This window comes from Mustela nigripes, chromosome 4 (genome assembly GCF_022355385.1).
Source record: "Mustela nigripes isolate SB6536 chromosome 4, MUSNIG.SB6536, whole genome shotgun sequence".
NCBI lineage: Eukaryota > Metazoa > Chordata > Mammalia > Carnivora > Mustelidae > Mustela > Mustela nigripes.
Genome location: NC_081560.1, coordinates 23,614,531 through 23,631,488, shown reverse-complemented (window position 1 = coordinate 23,631,488; position 16,958 = coordinate 23,614,531). Strand labels below are relative to the sequence as shown.

At 42.3% G+C, this 16,958-nt stretch overlaps 1 protein-coding gene across 1 annotated transcript in view; it reads left to right on the top strand.

Moving 5' to 3' along the window:
* The window catches only part of SND1 (staphylococcal nuclease and tudor domain containing 1), a 413,481-nt gene that overhangs the window by 220,226 nt on the left and 176,297 nt on the right, over positions 1 to 16,958 (top strand). Inside the window, exon 13 of the mRNA XM_059396465.1 lies at positions 2,673 to 2,783. Coding sequence (XP_059252448.1) covers positions 2,673 to 2,783 — 111 coding nt within the window. The remainder of the gene's footprint in view (positions 1 to 2,672; positions 2,784 to 16,958) is intronic.

The following is a 16,958-nucleotide window of genomic DNA, read 5'->3' as shown; positions in this document are numbered from 1 at the left end:
TTGATTCTATGCTGGCCAAGCTTGGTTAATAGTTGCTTAGGATAGTAATGTTCCAGGGCTATATTTCCAAAACAATTGGGTGTTCTTCTGATATTCCAAAGAGTATCTCAAAATTTTCAAGATGTATTAAAACAAAATTAAAGGGATGTACTATGATTTTGCTGCATTTAATAATTATCCTAAATAAACTAAGTGCATTCAGAAAATATGTACTGCCTATTTTATGTCAGCTTTTGAGCTAGGCACTTCAGTGCAGAAAGATGCAGCCTGACCCTCTCAGACGTCATAGTTTAGAAAGGAAGACAGACAGTCAATTAATAATTTTAAGATGGTGTGATGAATCCTCACCGGGGAAATATACACCAAGAAGAAAATACATGTGATGTTGATTTCACATGCCTGGCTTGTAGTAAACACCCAGTAATGACAGCTGGTATTTTTTCATGTGGTTTTACTCTGCTCACTGCTCACTAAGTACCAGCACCACTGTTCCTCCAGGAGAAATCTGTAATTAGGGGTAAGAAGTGAAGAGAACATGGCTTATGCTCTAAGCTCTGGAGAGCTAACGGGGAGGCTGGTAGTGGGCAGGTTGTGGAGTGGGAATTTGAGGCCTTATCTGCTTTGTCTAATAATGTCTGTTGGCTGACAGGATACAGAAGGGAGGGATTGTGCCCTTGGTTCTCTGCTGGCCTTGTAGGTACTCAGTTCAGTTCTGGGAATTGATTTGAGCAGTATTAACAGAGGTGGATCATTAAATGTTTGTGCTGTTTTGCTTTGCTTTCTCTATCTTTTCATGTTGAGGCCTATTTGTGTGAATCTTTTCTTGCCTGCCTAGTCATTCCAGCTTTCTCCTCCAGACCCCCTGTTTTGACTGTAAAATGTCAGCACACAGAAGTTCAAAATGCAGTAACGAATATGTCTTTGTTCTTTGGGCATTTCCAATCACCCTAGGGCGGGTGGCGCTGTCCCCCAGTCTCCTTTCTGACCTGTGCTGGGTGGAGCTGCTCTCCTGCCCTCCTGGGGCTTCTTGGTAACACCCTTAAATTCGCATCGTATATCAGTACCTACAGCTGCTGGTTCGGGGCTGTTGGCATTCTCCACGCTGCCAAACACAACTCTGTGATCATGACAGCGTTTGCCAGCACGCTTCTGTGGTGACTCAGGAGACGGGGAGGCCAGCAAAGCAGCCTCTTTGTGGGAGTGGATTTTGAGAAGTGCTAATTCCGTGGCGGTTTGGAGATATTAATATCGTGCTGGCAGTAGATAAACAGGCAGCAGAGGGGCACATAATGAGAGAGAGTCAGCCATAGCATCTTTTCCTCTTTTCTCTACCCGCACATAATTTTTTCTTCGTCTTTTAAAAAAGTAAATTCCTGGGTTTTGATGAAGAGAACCCTTCAGTGGCTTAAACATGCACATACAGTGGTTAGTCCAGCGTCCAGCTTCCAGCATCCCCAGGGTCTGAGGTTCTAAGAACACTACTGTGCTGAGGGTTGACATTCCTAAGCAACACTAAATCATAGCATATGGTACAGTAGCCTATTGCTTATCCTACCTCCTCCCTGAAGGGCGCTAACCAGATGGTTTGAGTGGGGCCTTTGGTGTAACCATGACAGACACAAAGAAAGCCATAACCATCCCTCTTCCCAATAGTATAATCCCTCTTGTCCTCCAGTGCTTGCTACAGGTCATTTTTGGAAAATTTGTTTTTGCAGTTTGCAGCTTATTTTGCTTCACATCAAAGGCATCTTTCCGGCATGGGGAGGAATCTTGCAGATAGGTTTTACTTGTTGTCTCAGAGTCCTTCCCAATGTACTCTTCTCTAGTTAAGAGTATATGGCGGCCACTTACAGTGGCACCTCTTATTCTGGGGAAGAAAAAAAAAGATTCGACACACTTGAGAATTGCCTGAAGCAGGGTTTTAATCTGAGTCCTTCTGTAGTCCTGCAAGGACTCTATCTGGAGCATTGTTCCAAAGCTGGCCGTCGCTGATTCTATACTTTTTACCTGGTTCTTCCCCCAGCTCATGCCATTTCTTCATAAAGAATTTTTATTCCACCGTAGAAACACCACCACCACCCCCCAAGACACCTGCACCTGCCACCAAATTCATTCACAGCCTTACCTTCTAGAAGCCCCTTTTGGGTGGAAGAGCTGCTGTCAGGAGCTCTGAGAAGAGAAGCATGGGGTGTTGTTATGTTCAACTAACCTTTGTAACATTGCCAAGCTGGGAGCAAGGCATTTTTCTAGTTACTGTATAGGCTAGAAAGGAGATATTAAGAAATTTAGGTCATGCTTTTATGTGTTTTGTTTTTTATCTGTGTGCCCGATATTTCAGAGAAGACTTTTCTTGAGGGTAGTGGCTTGTTTATAACATTCTGTAAATAGCCCTGCATAATGTGGGCTTTTTACAGATATTTTCTGATGGTTTTTCTATATGGATTGGTACAGCATCTGACTGTAGTAACCAGAAAGATGCTGAGCTAGGGGACTTTGTTATTCTACCTCCTGTTCGGGGTTCTAGCTTAGCGGCTCATTGGTCTTGAAATCCTTGGCTTCTCCCTCCCTGTGTCAGGATTCGATAAGACCTCCAGGTGCTAACTGTTATTATTTCTGTTGACTGAGCCCCATATGCACCTCTAGTGCTCACTGACCTGTCTTTTCTGTTGCAGAAACATTGCCGAGGCCCTTGTCAGCAAAGGTCTAGCCACGGTGATCAGATACCGGCAGGATGACGATCAGCGGTCCTCTCACTATGACGAGCTGCTTGCTGCAGAGGCCAGGTGAGATGAAGCATCCCAGTGATCACCTTGAGACCTTGAGACCAGCAGTGTTGCCTTTTGCCTTGCCCACTATCCTGCCTGTCCCTGAGCAGAATGTGATGGAAAGCAATACACTGAGAAAGCTTATAGTATGCTTTTATCCCAGTTTTGCCCCTATCCGAAGAAAAGGGGTACACTTTAAATGTGCTGTGTAACCTTGGTTGAGTACACTTGGGCCTTCATTTGTTTAAATCTGCAAAATAGGCATACAGTAGATAGGATCTCATGTAGATGTCATATGAAGCATAGATTGAGAGTACAAGATATTTTTACCACCATCGTTTCATTGCCTGGGCCTAACAGTGAAGTTCTGCTTATGTGTGCGGGACATTTGCTTCAAGTTCTTACCTCCAGAGCCCTCTGCTCCCTGGCCCCTCCCATTCATCACCTCTCAACCTTTTGTCATGTACAAAGGAAATGAAAACATTTATTAGGAAATGAGTTTTTGTTTCACACTTCTGACAGCTGGCAGGAGAGCATTTGAGAAGCCCGGTGACATTTTACTCCTGTCCTTCATCCCTGTGGCTGGTTGCCCCAAGGACGTTTGTACTGCTTGGTGTTTTTTCTTACCAGTGACATTCCTTGTGGGCTCTTACTCACAGAGATGTCTGTCCCTGGATGGTACTTGTAGTTTTGTGATTCCCAGACTTCCCAGGAAAGAGCAAAATATGAGATGTTGGTGAACTGACCAGGGTAGTTCAACAGACTGCTTGGTCTCAACCAAGATGTAGCCACTGTTTGAAAGAGGCGCACGCCGCCCTTAGCCACTTGTTTAGTTCTAGAAGTTTGCTAGTTGCCAGGTTATGCTCTGCGGTTTGAGGAGGAATGAGTTTGGGCACATGTTATCTGTGCTTCAGACTTTGTCATTGAGATCACTTCTTTTGCTCTTTGGCCCAGAACAGTGCCCTGATATGTGACATATCTGAACCGTTTTCTTTCCCCTTTTATGTTTATGTTTTTATTTATTTATCAGAGAGAGAAAGAGTAAGCACAAGCAGGGGGAGCCACAGGCAGAGGGAGATACAGGCTCCCTGCTGAGCTAACACCATGTCACATCCTGATGGATAGAGCATCTGTAGACTTGTCACATAGAATGTCAGCTAAGAAATCAGTCTGTCAGACTATTGTAGGTTTTTGGATTCTTTCTTGTGGGCTTTTCCCAGTAGGCCCTGTCTAAAACCTAATTCATGTATGCAGAGAGTTTAAGGCTCCTTAATGGCCAGCACAAAATAATATGATACATAATCCATAATTGGTGTTCTCTCAGTCCTCCCTCAGTTCTTCCTTCTCTCCCTGTCTATATTATCACTAAGGCAGCCTGGCTGGAAGAACCCATATTGGGAAATGCAGCTTCACGTCGCTAAGTACCACCTGATGATCTGGCTCCTCCAGGAATGGATAGTGATTAGACCACACTTCAGTGGCATTCAGAGGGCGAGTCTGTGTTTAGCCTGTGGGTGGGCTCAGTGTGACCTAGTGGTACCTTGAAAAACACTTTATAAGTTCCCAGCATAACAGGAGCACTAAGCAGTACAATGGGATCTAGACTCCTGTTTTCGGCTCAGTGTCACTCTGCCACTAGTGAATATTTGTGACTGATAGACATGGAAATAATTTGCATAGCTGCTCTGGAAAGTAAGACAAAACAAACTTTCTTCTTTTTTTTAATTTTTAATTTTTTTTTTTTTAAAGTAAGCTATACACTCCATGTGGAAGGCTTGAACTCGTGACCCTGAGACCAAGAGTCATGTGCTGTACTGACTAAACCAGCCAGCCACCTCAGCAAGCTCTCTTATGCTGCTGGAAATAGCTACATGTGCTGTGTTTAATGGGTATACATAGGTAGTGAAAGGGTTTTTTTTATAGATTATGTTCTAAATATATTTTTTATTTAGATTACAGGTGACTTACAATATAATACTAGTTGCAGGTGTACAATATAGTGATTCAGCACTTCCAGACATCACTCAGTGCTCATCACAACAAGCACACTCCTTTATCCCTATCACCTGTTTCCCCTGTCTACCTCCCCTCTGATAGCATCAGTTTGTTCTCTAGACTAAAGGGTCTGTTTCTTGGTTTACATCTCTCTTTTCCCCCCACTTTGCTCATTTGTTTCTTAAATTCCACATATGAGTGAAATCATATGGTGTGTGTCTTTCTCTGACTGACTTATTTCACTTAGCATTATACTCCCTAGCTCTATCCATTTTGTTGCAAATTGCAGGTTTTGTTCTTTTTTTATGACTATTCCCGTGTTTGTTTGTGTATGTGTGTGTGTGTACACACACATACACACCACTTCTTTATCTATTCATCAAGTGGACACTTGGGCTGTTTCCATAATTTGGCTATTGTAGATAATGCTGTTGTAAATACTGGGTGCATGTATCTCTTCGAATTAGTATTTTTTCTTTGGGTAAATACTAGTAGTGCCATTGCTAGATCATAGGGTAATTCTATTTTTAACCTTTTGGGAGACCTCCGAACCGTTTTCTTTCCCTTTTTTTTTTTTTAAGATTTTATTTATGTATTTATTTATTTATCAGAGAGAGAAAGAGTAAGCACAAGCAGGGGGAGCCACAGGCAGAGGGAGATACAGGCTCCCTGCTGAGCAAGAAGCCTAATGTGGGACTTGATCCCAGGACCCTGGGATCATGACCTTAGCCAAGGGCAGATGCTTAACCAACTGAACCACCCAGCAGGTGTCCCTCCATGCTGTTTTCCTGAGTGATCTACCAGTTTGTATTCCCACCAACAATGCAAGAGGGTTCCTCTTTCTCCACATTCTCACCAACACCTGTTGTTTCTTATGTTGATTTTAGCCATTCTAACAGGTGCAAAGTGATATCTCATTATAGTTTTGATTTACATTTCCCTGATGATCAGTGATGTTGAACATCTTTTCGTATGTCTGTTGGCCATGTATATGTCTTCTTCAGAAAAAAAATGTTTGTTATTTCTGCCCAGTTTTTAGTTAGAGTATTTGTTTTTTGGGTGTTGAGGATAGTGAAATTTCTAACTTTGAGGTTTTAGGAAGAAAACAACCTTTTTAGCACTCATTTTAAGCAGAATCAATGTAACAACATGCTTGTCTATTAAAGCTGTGAGCAGCCTAGAGGTAATTGTGTTGAGCCATTGCCTTCAGACTGGTGGTAGAAAAACTGGCTTCAGGGTCACTGCACTATTGTGGGTTGAGTAAACAGAGAGGAATTAACCACTTCCCCAAGCCTGTGAGGCATTGTCATAGGGCAGTACAGATCTCATAAAGAAGTGGGGGAAATGGCCAGCATGACCTGCAAGTCTTCCTTTAGACAGTATTGTTAGCTGCAGAATGGCAGCCCAGAACCCTCTTTAGATAAAATCCCCCAACAAGGCTAATGAAGATCCGAGAAAGACTGGAACACCCGCCATATGGGAATGGTGGTTCTGTGGCCATTAAAACATGTTTTCAGTTCAGAAGGTACTCTCCCCCCATTTTAAGTGGTGGAATTGATCTCGCTTGAAGCCCGCCTATTTGGGGCAATCTGCTTTTAGTTTGCTTTCTTTCACTTTGAAGCTCTCCATTCCCCATGACATACTCCTCATGTTCCCTTAGCATTCTTACTTGGTTCTGTCACATTATAGCATGTCAAAGATCGTTTTACATGCTTCTGCTGCCCCTTATCCTGCCTGTCTGTTGAATATTATTTGAGTTTAGGGTTGTTTTCCCCTAGCTAGATCAGCTGCTTTTTCCAGTTGAACTCTGCCTTGTAATTTTATGCCCCTGTCGGTGCGGTTCCTCTACCTCCCAGCTTAGTGTCCTCTGCAGATCTCATTAGCGAGTTGTTTACTCCTTTCCTGGGCCCTGAATAGAACCCCTAACCAAGAATGGCTTTGGTGTTGACCCCAAGTCTCTCACTGCATGGACTGTCACTTAACTATCTTTTGATTATCATTCTTCAGCTACTTTTTAATCTTCGGTGATTGTGTACTGAACCAAGCCAATTTGAATTAATTTCCCAAGTACAATTTCTTGAGGTGCTGTATCTAATGCATTAGCAAAGGCCAAATTAATAACATCTGCTATATTCATATCAGTCTTTCACCCTGGAACTCGTTAGGTAAATAATATGTGGGTGAGGGTAACGTAGGGAGGCTGGCACTTTCTTCAGCCCTTCCACATAGGAGTGTTGATTCCCACAGCTTGCTCTGTCCCTGGCCTCTAGAATCCTGCACTTTTTCCCTCTGGTTATCACTAGCGATACCAGCACTGGTGCACATTGCTCTTCCAGTGACTTTGCTTGGCCATTAATCCTTCTAGAGCAACATTGTAAGCTTTGGGGAAAGGGCAGCCTGTAAATGCGGCTGACTTTGTGGGTCAGGGCAGTTGCCTGCCCAGGAGTTGACAAGCTTTCTCGGGGCTCAGTGGCCACTGCTTCCCTCGCAGGGGGCTGTGTTCTCCGCACTCCTCAGACCATAGGACCAGAGCTCCAGGAGTGATGTGTAATGCGCTCACTGGGAAGCCAGGAGAGAGACAGGGAGGAAGGGCCCCAGTTTGAAGTTCGCCTGCTACTCCCGAGTGTCTCCACCTGCCATCCAGAAGCAAGCTGCGACCACCTCTGCAGCTCTGATCAGTGTGCTGACCCTTCAAGGCCCCTTCATTCACGTGCCTTTCTCCTTTTGGGAAACCTTCATTATACCTCCAGGAGCTGACATATTTAGAGGAAAGCACATCTTTTTTTGTTGGAAGGATAAATAAACCCCTAATTCCCAGTAGGTGCCTTCCTTTCCGATTCAGTTGTCTGTCATCAGCTGCCTCCTCCCTCATTACCTTGTGTCCCGGCAAGATAAGGTTTTGTCTTTTTTTTTGGCATTTTTGCTGGTACTCTCACACCTTGTTTGTCTCATGGGCTCCATTGAAAAGCCCTTGATTTTGTCCCAGGCTTCTGAGAGTTCCAGTGTGTGTATATCGTGTTTTTAGTGGGGGGAAAACAAAAAAAAAGGTCTACATGCAGCTGACCTACCCTTTGTGTTGTCACTCCTGAACTTGGTTCCCTCTTTTAGGGGCCTCATACGCACTTCTTTAGGAGTCTGACAGATCATGTCTTTCCTGCACCACCCTAATTTTTCATCCCCATATAGACTTTCCAGCATTTTCCGTTTTTGTTTTATTGCAATATTTCTGAGGCATTTCTAAGATACTGAGTCATTATTGGGAACTTTCGTATCTTCTCTCATACTCTAGCCTGTGTATTTGGCATAAAACTTTCAGTTTAATTTTAAGTAGGCCAGAATATGAATTTCCTTAGCATTCTAAGAGGTCTTCCAAGTGGGGTTTTGTTGGGCTTGCTGTGGGCACTGAGGAAGAGCTGGTAATGCTTGGAGCCAGATCAAAGCCTGGCCATGTGCCTTGTTTTCCTTGGACATCCAGACCCAGGGGATATCATCTGTGTGCATTCTCCTGAAGCTACCAGTAACTTGATTTTAAAATGTAATATTTTAAAATTTCTTAGAAACTGTTAGAATCTGTGGCTTGTTGCAGGAAAACACAGAAGTTATGTTAGCTCAGTGTTGGGGCTTGATTCCTTTAAGGCACCTCTTAATTCTAAGACTTTGTCTTTTCAACATAAGGATGTATATAGTCAGAAAAGAAATTGATGCCCCAGCTTGACTGTGGGAAAGCAATTGCATCGAACAATCTAGTGTCTGAGCAGATTTAAATGAATTTAAGATTCATTCTGGACATATATAATGAGGTAAGGATTATCTCATGAGAAGAGAAAAGGGCAGACTCTCCCTTATCTTTTTGTGTGGATCCACTTTCTAACCAGGCACACCGCAGATTCAGAAAACTGGTAGTGTCCTGCATCTTTGAAAGGCAAGCAGAAGTCTTTCCCCATCTCAGCTCTGCCTGGGGCTCCCTGTCTTTCCGGGCTCCACAGGGATGTGTGTTCCTCATGAAACAAACCTTGCAACATCTCCTTTCTTTAAAAACAAACAACTAGTGCTCCTGCCTTGCTGACCTATGTACCTCTAATCTCCAAACCCATAAACACCAGTCCTTGATTAAAATCCTATCAGATGTCTCTTGCTTTTACCTACTTGGGCAGGCATCTCTCTGCTGGAACCTCTAGGAAATCTGTGCAGGCTTTGATGGGGAGGCTAGAACTTGCTCTTTCCTAGGCAGATATCAGTACTCATTATTAAGAGGGAAACTGAAGTAACATTCTCTCTTGGTGATATAGTTGTTGGGGGCCAAGGTGGGCTTACCATTTCCATGCATTTGTAGCAGTGAATTGTAAGTGTATTTTGCATTTCCACTGAAATGCTTTCAGTACCACTGGGAAAGAAGTGCTTTTGGTCTCCTACTCTTCGTGTAGCCAGAGCAGCTCCACTTTTTTCCGATTTGTAGATATTTTTCCACAAGATTTCAGTAGGTGAAAAAAAAATCGTTTAAAGCTGTTTCTTCAAAAAAATACAGAACTTTTGGATAAGGTCCCTCCTCTCTGTATCTTTAATTGTCATTTGTAATACTGGTTATGAACCAAATATGAAGACTTCCTCACCAGCACTTTCCATTGCTAAGTTAAGGGATTCTCAAATGGAAGAGCTCAGCACTACTGGTTTGACTATTGGTTCTGATTTGTTAAATGTCTTAATAAAAAGCAAGTTTCATCCGTGTATACCTATGCAGGGAGGAAACGGGGATTTGAACTTGAGTATGTGTTTTGAAAATTTAAAACTAATATATCTTATCACAGTGTATAGATTACATGAGTTAACTGGTTCTCTAAGAAAACAGACATTCCTCTTCTGGGAATAGTTGTTGAAGGCAGGTTTGTCTTGCATGTGATGGCTTTGCATTCATTTCTTTTCTCCATTCTCATTTTCTTGAGTGTATCCTGGGTCCCAGACATTGGGGATAATAGTAATGAAGAAAAAAGATAATAGACTCAAGCCTTACAAAGCATGTAATCTCAGAGGGACCGACATTAAATAATTTTAATAGTACCTCTGGAAATTGTGATTTTTTTCCCTATTTCTTCGCTTTTCCTCCTGTTTTCTTACCCCCTCCTCCTTTTTCCCTTTCCATTATTAACACTGCCTGCCTTACATCTTTTTTTATCCCATCTCTCATTTCTATTAAATTTTCCCATGAGAGCATTTCCCTGAAATTCATCTCTTCTATCCGGCCTCTGTTCTTACCTTCTCAATAGTTTAATGGTACAGCTTTAAATAAACCAAGATTTCTCACTTTCAGTCTAATGACCTCAAGTGAAATTTCTCTTTGAGTAAAACTAAGTCCTACTGAATATTTTGAAAAACAGCTTTGATTGGAAGTTTTCCTCTTTCCTTTACTGTTCAGTTGTAGAATTCTGTAACCCTGGGGTGCTGTTGGGTTTTTAACCCCAGTGTGCTGGAAAGCTGGCACTGGGTGAATGGTCTTCTGCCCTCTCAGCTGCATCACATCATGCCAGCACAGGTTGGAGGCCAGCACAGAAAAAGAAAGCTGTTCTTTCTCTTCAGTATCCTCATGGCTTCCTTTCCTTTTTAACCCTGAAAGTGTACACCCCGCTACATTTTGGGTTTGTAGTTATGTGTCGTGGTCATGAGGTTGTTAATGGGATTCAGCACATGTCAGTAGGGCAGGGCAAGGGGGGGGTTCACTCTTGAGCAGTAGGGTAGATCAGCTATTGCAAGTGGATGTGATAACAGGAAAATGCATTAAAAGAGCTGGTGTGGGGAAGTGATTTGACGATACAGCTGAATGTGGGGAAATTTAGCTTTTCCCTTTCTTCAGAAAAGATGATGCACTCAACATCCAAATAGCAGTAATCAATCTGCATTTAAAGCAACACAAATGGCCACTTCTGGAGAGCTGCATGTCTCCGGTTCCAGATAGTTTTCTCCTTCAGGGTATTAAGAGGATCTGCTCACTCTCTTTATCCTATCCTTCTCTTCCCTCCCTACTCCCATTCCTTCTAGTAGAACTCAGGCTATGAGATGTATCTTGATTACCAGTGTGAGGGTTTGGGGTACAGATGGAGCCCATTAGGTTTTTCTACTAAGTTGTACACAGAGCCATGGGTGGTTTACAGGTCCTGGTCAAATAATGAACTCGTGATAAATCTTCCTCGCCCAATCTTTTCTGTAATCGTTGGTCTGCTCTGGTTATATTCATTCAGATCTAGAGTTAGCCTTCCAGATCATCTGGTTTGTCTGCATATACCACAGAGCAGTTTATCCTCCTCACTGTTCTCTTGGCTAAGAAGCACTGCTTTCTTAACACCACGCCTGAATATTTGGTTTCAAAATTTTTTCAAATGTATTTTAAAATAACATTTGAAGATAATCATACTGGAAATGTAATTTTAATCCAAAATGAATTGTAACAGCAAAGTGAGAACACTTGATCTTGACCATAGTCTCTTTTAAACATCTTACAAGTTGACTCCCTAAACCATTGGTTCTCAAAAGTATGATCCTCCAATCAGCGATGTCATTGTTACTTGGGAACTTGTTAGAAATGTAAACCCACAGCCCCCCGGCCCCCCACTGCCCCCCACCTGAGACCTACTGAATCAGAAGCCCTGGAGTTGAATCATGTCAATCTCTTTTAACACATACTTCAAGTAATTTTGATACACACTAAAATTTGAGAACCACTGCCCAGCTCCTGACCACTGTAAAACGAATCGAAATAGGTATCCTTTTATGGAAGATTAATAATCTTTATTATAATTGGAATTAAGATCATGGTTCTAAGAAATAGAGAACAAGCCAGGGAACGGAGAACCTTTGGATTTCTTTGACTTTGCTGCCTAGTAGGGCTTTCCCCGTGATCACAGCCATGCTTGTTTCCCACCAAGGCAATTGAATAGCTGCTTCTTCCCGTTGACTCTTTCTCTCCCCTTCCTCATACTTGTCATTCATGGCTTCTAAGTTTGATTCCTTCTGAGTAGCCTCCACCAGCTTTTGGCTAATTTAATATGAAGTCATCTTGAGGGTTGCTGTGCTTACTTGATTTGGCTCATCTGCAATGTCAGGTGGTTGAGTGGGTTGGAGAGCTGAGTCTCTATTACTGACATCCCTATCCTACTTTTTTTCTAATCCTTCGAAGTCTCTCAGGATGACTGTAGTTCAAATAATTAATCACTGATACATCGATGTGCAGAATTTTATAGCTGCTTGTGAAGAGGAAATCCTCTTCATAGCTTTCTTTCATTTGTAGGATTCTTTGCATCTAAATTTCTTAAAAACTCTCTCATGCACTTCTGTTTTATCCTAAGCTGCCCTTGACTCTCCCCCTCCAGCTTTGGGCACAGAAGTTGAGAAGGATTATTTCCCATTCCTCTTGCTTTTGCATCAAGTTCAAAGAGGTAAATCTCTAGTGGAATGGCAATGAATCTTTTCTAGTAGGTCCCCGTAAATGTAGCTCACATTGGAAAAACCATTTTCTAAACAGTGAGTCTGCTGCTTTTCACTCAGTCAAAAGATACATTAAAACTTTCTCTTATTTGTTCATATTCCAGTGACAAATATTTCATCAGGTGCATTGGGGATAAAAACAAACACATGGTTTCATGGGGATTTGGATGAGCAATTAAATCATTACAAATATAGTTTGTAAGAGTGGAGATATATGTAGGTATCTTGATGCATAGGGAAGAAGCACCTAAATCACAGCCTGATCCCCTGAGTCCATGAGGCAAGGCACATTTTGCTGGTTCATCTTAGAAAAGGGAACAGAAACCGGAATCAGTGTGCATTGCCCTATGACACAGCAGTTCCACTTTTCTGAATTTATCCTAAGGAGTAATTAGAGAAGCATCCAACAGTTTATTTAAAAGTTATTCCTCATGGCATTATTTATAATAGTATTCTGTTCACATCAACTTCTAGCGGTAAGTGATTGATCAAGTTACGGAGCTTGCATCCATGTGATGGATTTATCTTCAGCTATTAGAATGATGTAAAAATTAATAACATAAGGAAGCATTCATTTAATTATCATTGCTAGCAGAAAAAAAGATACTACAGAACTATTCCGCAGTTTTCTTAAAGTATAGGTGGACGGCTGTATGTGTATAAGTGCTTAGAAATTCTGTTAGTGAGGCTTCGGAATAAAATCATGGGTCATTGTTTCACCACTATTTCTTCTTCTTTTTTAAAAATTTTATTTATTTGAGAGAGAGAGAGAGAGAGATTGAGAGAACGAGTAGGAGGAGGGGCAGAAAGAGAAGCAGACTCCTTGCAGAGCAGGGAGCCCGACATGTAACTCCATCCCAGGACTCTGGGATCATAACCTGAGCCGAAGACAGATGCTTAACCAACCATGCCACCCAGGCATGTGTTTTTTGTTGTTGTTTTTGCTTTTGGGTTTTTTTTTTTTTTTTTTTTTTCTGATGACCATGTATTGTCTTTGTGTTCAAAACATGGATAATTATAAAAAACAAGGTCATTGGGGCTATCGTTGCTTCCGATCTCACCTTTCTTGAGGCCTTGTCCTCTCAAAAAGGCTTTAGACTACACAGCAATGATAGTCCTTTGGTCCTAATCTGGGCCAGTGAAGTTTACTTGTGTTTCCCATCAATCTAGCAGTGGGGTACTTCTTTCCTAGTAGTTGTCTGCCATAGAGCTCACAATCTGTCCTGCCCTCCCCCCCACATTCACCCTTTCCTAAACACTGCTGATGTGTCGTCACACCTGGCACAATAGCACGTGTCTTGGTTTCTTATATTAGTTTTAGATGGGATGATGGCTTAGGGTTCTTTGTTAATTTGCTTTATTGCCTCATAATACCTATCTGACTCATTAGTCCACCTACCTTCCCTTGACCGTAGGATTCACTTTTCTCATTTCCAGTCCATGTACTCTCCATCTTTTCTGTCTTCCTTATCAGTAATTCTGATTTCATTGAAAATCCAGCTGCACAATCTTAGCATCCCCATCTACCATTGTGCACCTGTGCCTGCTCTGTATCTGACTTTCTGAGCATCGGGACCCTATTGCTTCCTCCAGCTGCCAAGGAACCGGTAGAAGGGCCGAAGGGATTGCTTATTGCTGCTGTGTTTCATTGATATCTATATTTGGTTCATGCTGAAACACTGTATTCATCAATGTGACCTGAAACACAATGAGAGGTGCTTTAGAAGTTTAGCAAGTTATTTACTCTTTATTCTGTTTTTTAACCTTTTCTTTTGTTTTCCTTTCCCCTCAGTCATCTATCCTGTGCTGTCTAGTAGGAGTTCCATATTATCCTGCCACTTTGTTCTGTTTTGTTGTTTATTTCATTGGTGGTCAAAGCTTTGCCCCCACTCCCTGCCATTCCTGTTGTTGCCCATCTCCTTTAGTCCTTAACGTATGTCTACTTCTGCTCAGAGGCCAGGCTCTATGCTCCTCTGCTTTGCACCATCCCAAATAGCAAAACCAAGGTGCCTAAGAACTGGAGCATAGATCATGAAACTGTATCCAAGAGAGCCAGCAAGCCCCACTCTCCTGTGCTGCAGACACTTGGGCATTACCCGTGTCTCCAGTCGGAAGTATTTTCAGCATTCCGCATTAGTCTGTCTCGCCATTTGCCCAACTTTACTTGGCATACCATTATCGAACCAGATGACCCTGAGTTATAGAACTTAGGTGAACATAGCTTCTGTGTTAAACACCATAATAAATATTAAGGACAGAATCCTAACCCTCAAAGACTCTACCTATAAGAAATAAAGAGTAACATGTAGTGAACTTTGAAAGTAGTGCATTACATTTCATAATTGCCTGCTGAACTGAATGATACACAAACACTGACATATAGGTGAAAGAAAATGATTATATATATGAGAATATGATTTTGCTATCATTTCAAAGTATAGTTCATAGAGACGTCCAGCATACAAACTGCAGTCTACCTATGACCCCAGGTTAAGTATTCCTGAAATGATCACTGATATGATTGTGGTGAGGTTGTTGCTGTGGATACACTATGACTCTTTTCATTCTATAGTTTGCACCGGGCTAGGCACCTGTAATGAATAACTTACGCAGAGGTCACATGGAGACAGTGGGCCTAGTTGGATTGAAAGGAGCAATATGGAAATTATGTGAGGACATAAATTGGGACCATATGGTAGAGGCCCATGAAAACCAAGCATTGTATATTTCACTTGATGTCACAGGCTGATGGTCTTTGTTTTGGGTATAAAAGTAGGTCAACAAAATAACAGATTTTTATGGATAAGTCATGCAACAGCATGTGCAGTGTCAAATCAACGTGATGTGCAGTATCAAAAGGGATTGAGTGAGTTTAATTAAAAACTTCCTGATGTTATCTTGAAATAACCTGGGGAGGGCCTGGCCCAGTAGAGTTACCAGAAGGCCACATGAATACAGTTAGGAAGGGAGAAAATATTGGATGTAGGTGAGAAACAGAAGCAATTAAGGGACATTTTGGTTCCTAGATACAAGAAAGTATTGTTAAGTGGAAATTGTGGATTCAGGATCTCCGACCTCAGCTCTACATCCTCCCTTGCCTCTCACCCCGTATGCAACTTCTGCTTTCCATCACTTGGCTTTCTTTAGATCTCTTTAGTGTATGAAAGTAGTTCTTATGAAACCCTGTTGGAAGCTCCTATTCCCCCCCAAAATTCCCATGGGTGATTCTGTCATTTTAGGGTAGTTTATAGATAACTCCCAGGATCCCAAGTGTGAAGCTCACCTACATCCCCAGGGTAAGAATTCCTGATCACTGTTCTATGATTGGGCCAGGTTGGATCTAACTATAAAGCCTTAGGCTTTCTTTGTAATCGCTCAAAAGTAAATATTGAGAATAACAATTTACCATCACTGAATTGGATTTAAGACCGTGGCCTAAAATATAATAATAAAAATTGAAAGATAAATCTAAAAAAAAGACTACGGTATGTTCGTTGGCACAAGATGAACTGTTGTACATTAATGGTGCCTTGGAGAAGCTTGGTCCTTAGGTTTTACTGCCTGAGCAAGGGACCTTAAATCCTTAGAGCAAACTCTATTCCTTGGCATTGAGAATGCAAAGATTCTAGTCCTGTGGTGTTGAGGCAGTGGAGGTAATCTCGCGTAAACAGTGTTCTTACTTGTCTTTGCAAAGTTCATGTTTTAACTTCAATTGGGGAGACAGTAGCATTCCATACATGACAGTTTCAAACTTTAAAGAGAGAAAAGTGTTTTCCAGTGATTGGAATGGTATTCCTTTCCCACACAGTGGCTTCTAGAATGCTTCTAGAAGTAACGTAGAAAGCTGAGTTTTTATCCTTCTTCTGCCCTGTTACCCCTTTGTGTATTTAGGTGGACATATACTCACTTTTCCTGTCTGGTGGTGATTTCGGTCCATTATTGACACCTCTTGACTTTGCCATCTTTACACAGCTGCTTCCTGGAGACGAAAGCTTCTGAGAGAAGCAGGCTGTGTTCTGCCCCACTGCTTCCTTTCTCCTGGCTGGCCTGAGCACCAGCCTGCTTTTGTGAGAAAGCAGCTATTAAGCAGACACAGCAGGAGAAGTTTAGAAGTCAGGAGTTTCATTCCTTGCCTAATGAAAAAGGATGTTGAGCTGTGGTTGCAGCCTGCAGGGAGGGGAGGGAGTGTGGGGAGGGGGGGTCAGGTATTTGCTCTGTGGTGCGGGTGTCAGTGGAAGCACACTGCTACCTGACTGGCCTCCCAGGCCTCCCAGCTTCCCAAACCTTCTTTATTCTGTTTTTTAACCTTTTCTTTTGTTTTCCTTTCCCCTCAGTCATCTATCCTGTGCTGTCTAGTAGGAGTTCCATATTATCCTGCCACTTTGTTCTGTTTTGTTGTTTATTTCATTGGTGGTCAAAGCTTTGCCCCCACTCCCTGCCATTCCTGTTGTTGCCCATCTCCTTTAGTCCTTAACGTATGTCTACTTCTGCTCAGAGGCCAGGCTCTATGCTCCTCTGCTTTGCACCATCCCAAATAGCAAAACCAAGGTGCCTAAGAACTGGAGCATAGATCATGAAACTGTATCCAAGAGAGCCAGCAAGCCCCACTCTCCTGTGCTGCAGACACTTGGGCATTACCCGTGTCTCCAGTCGGAAGTATTTTCAGCATTCCGCATTAGTCTGTCTCGCCATTTGCCCAACTTTACTTGGCATACCATTATCGAA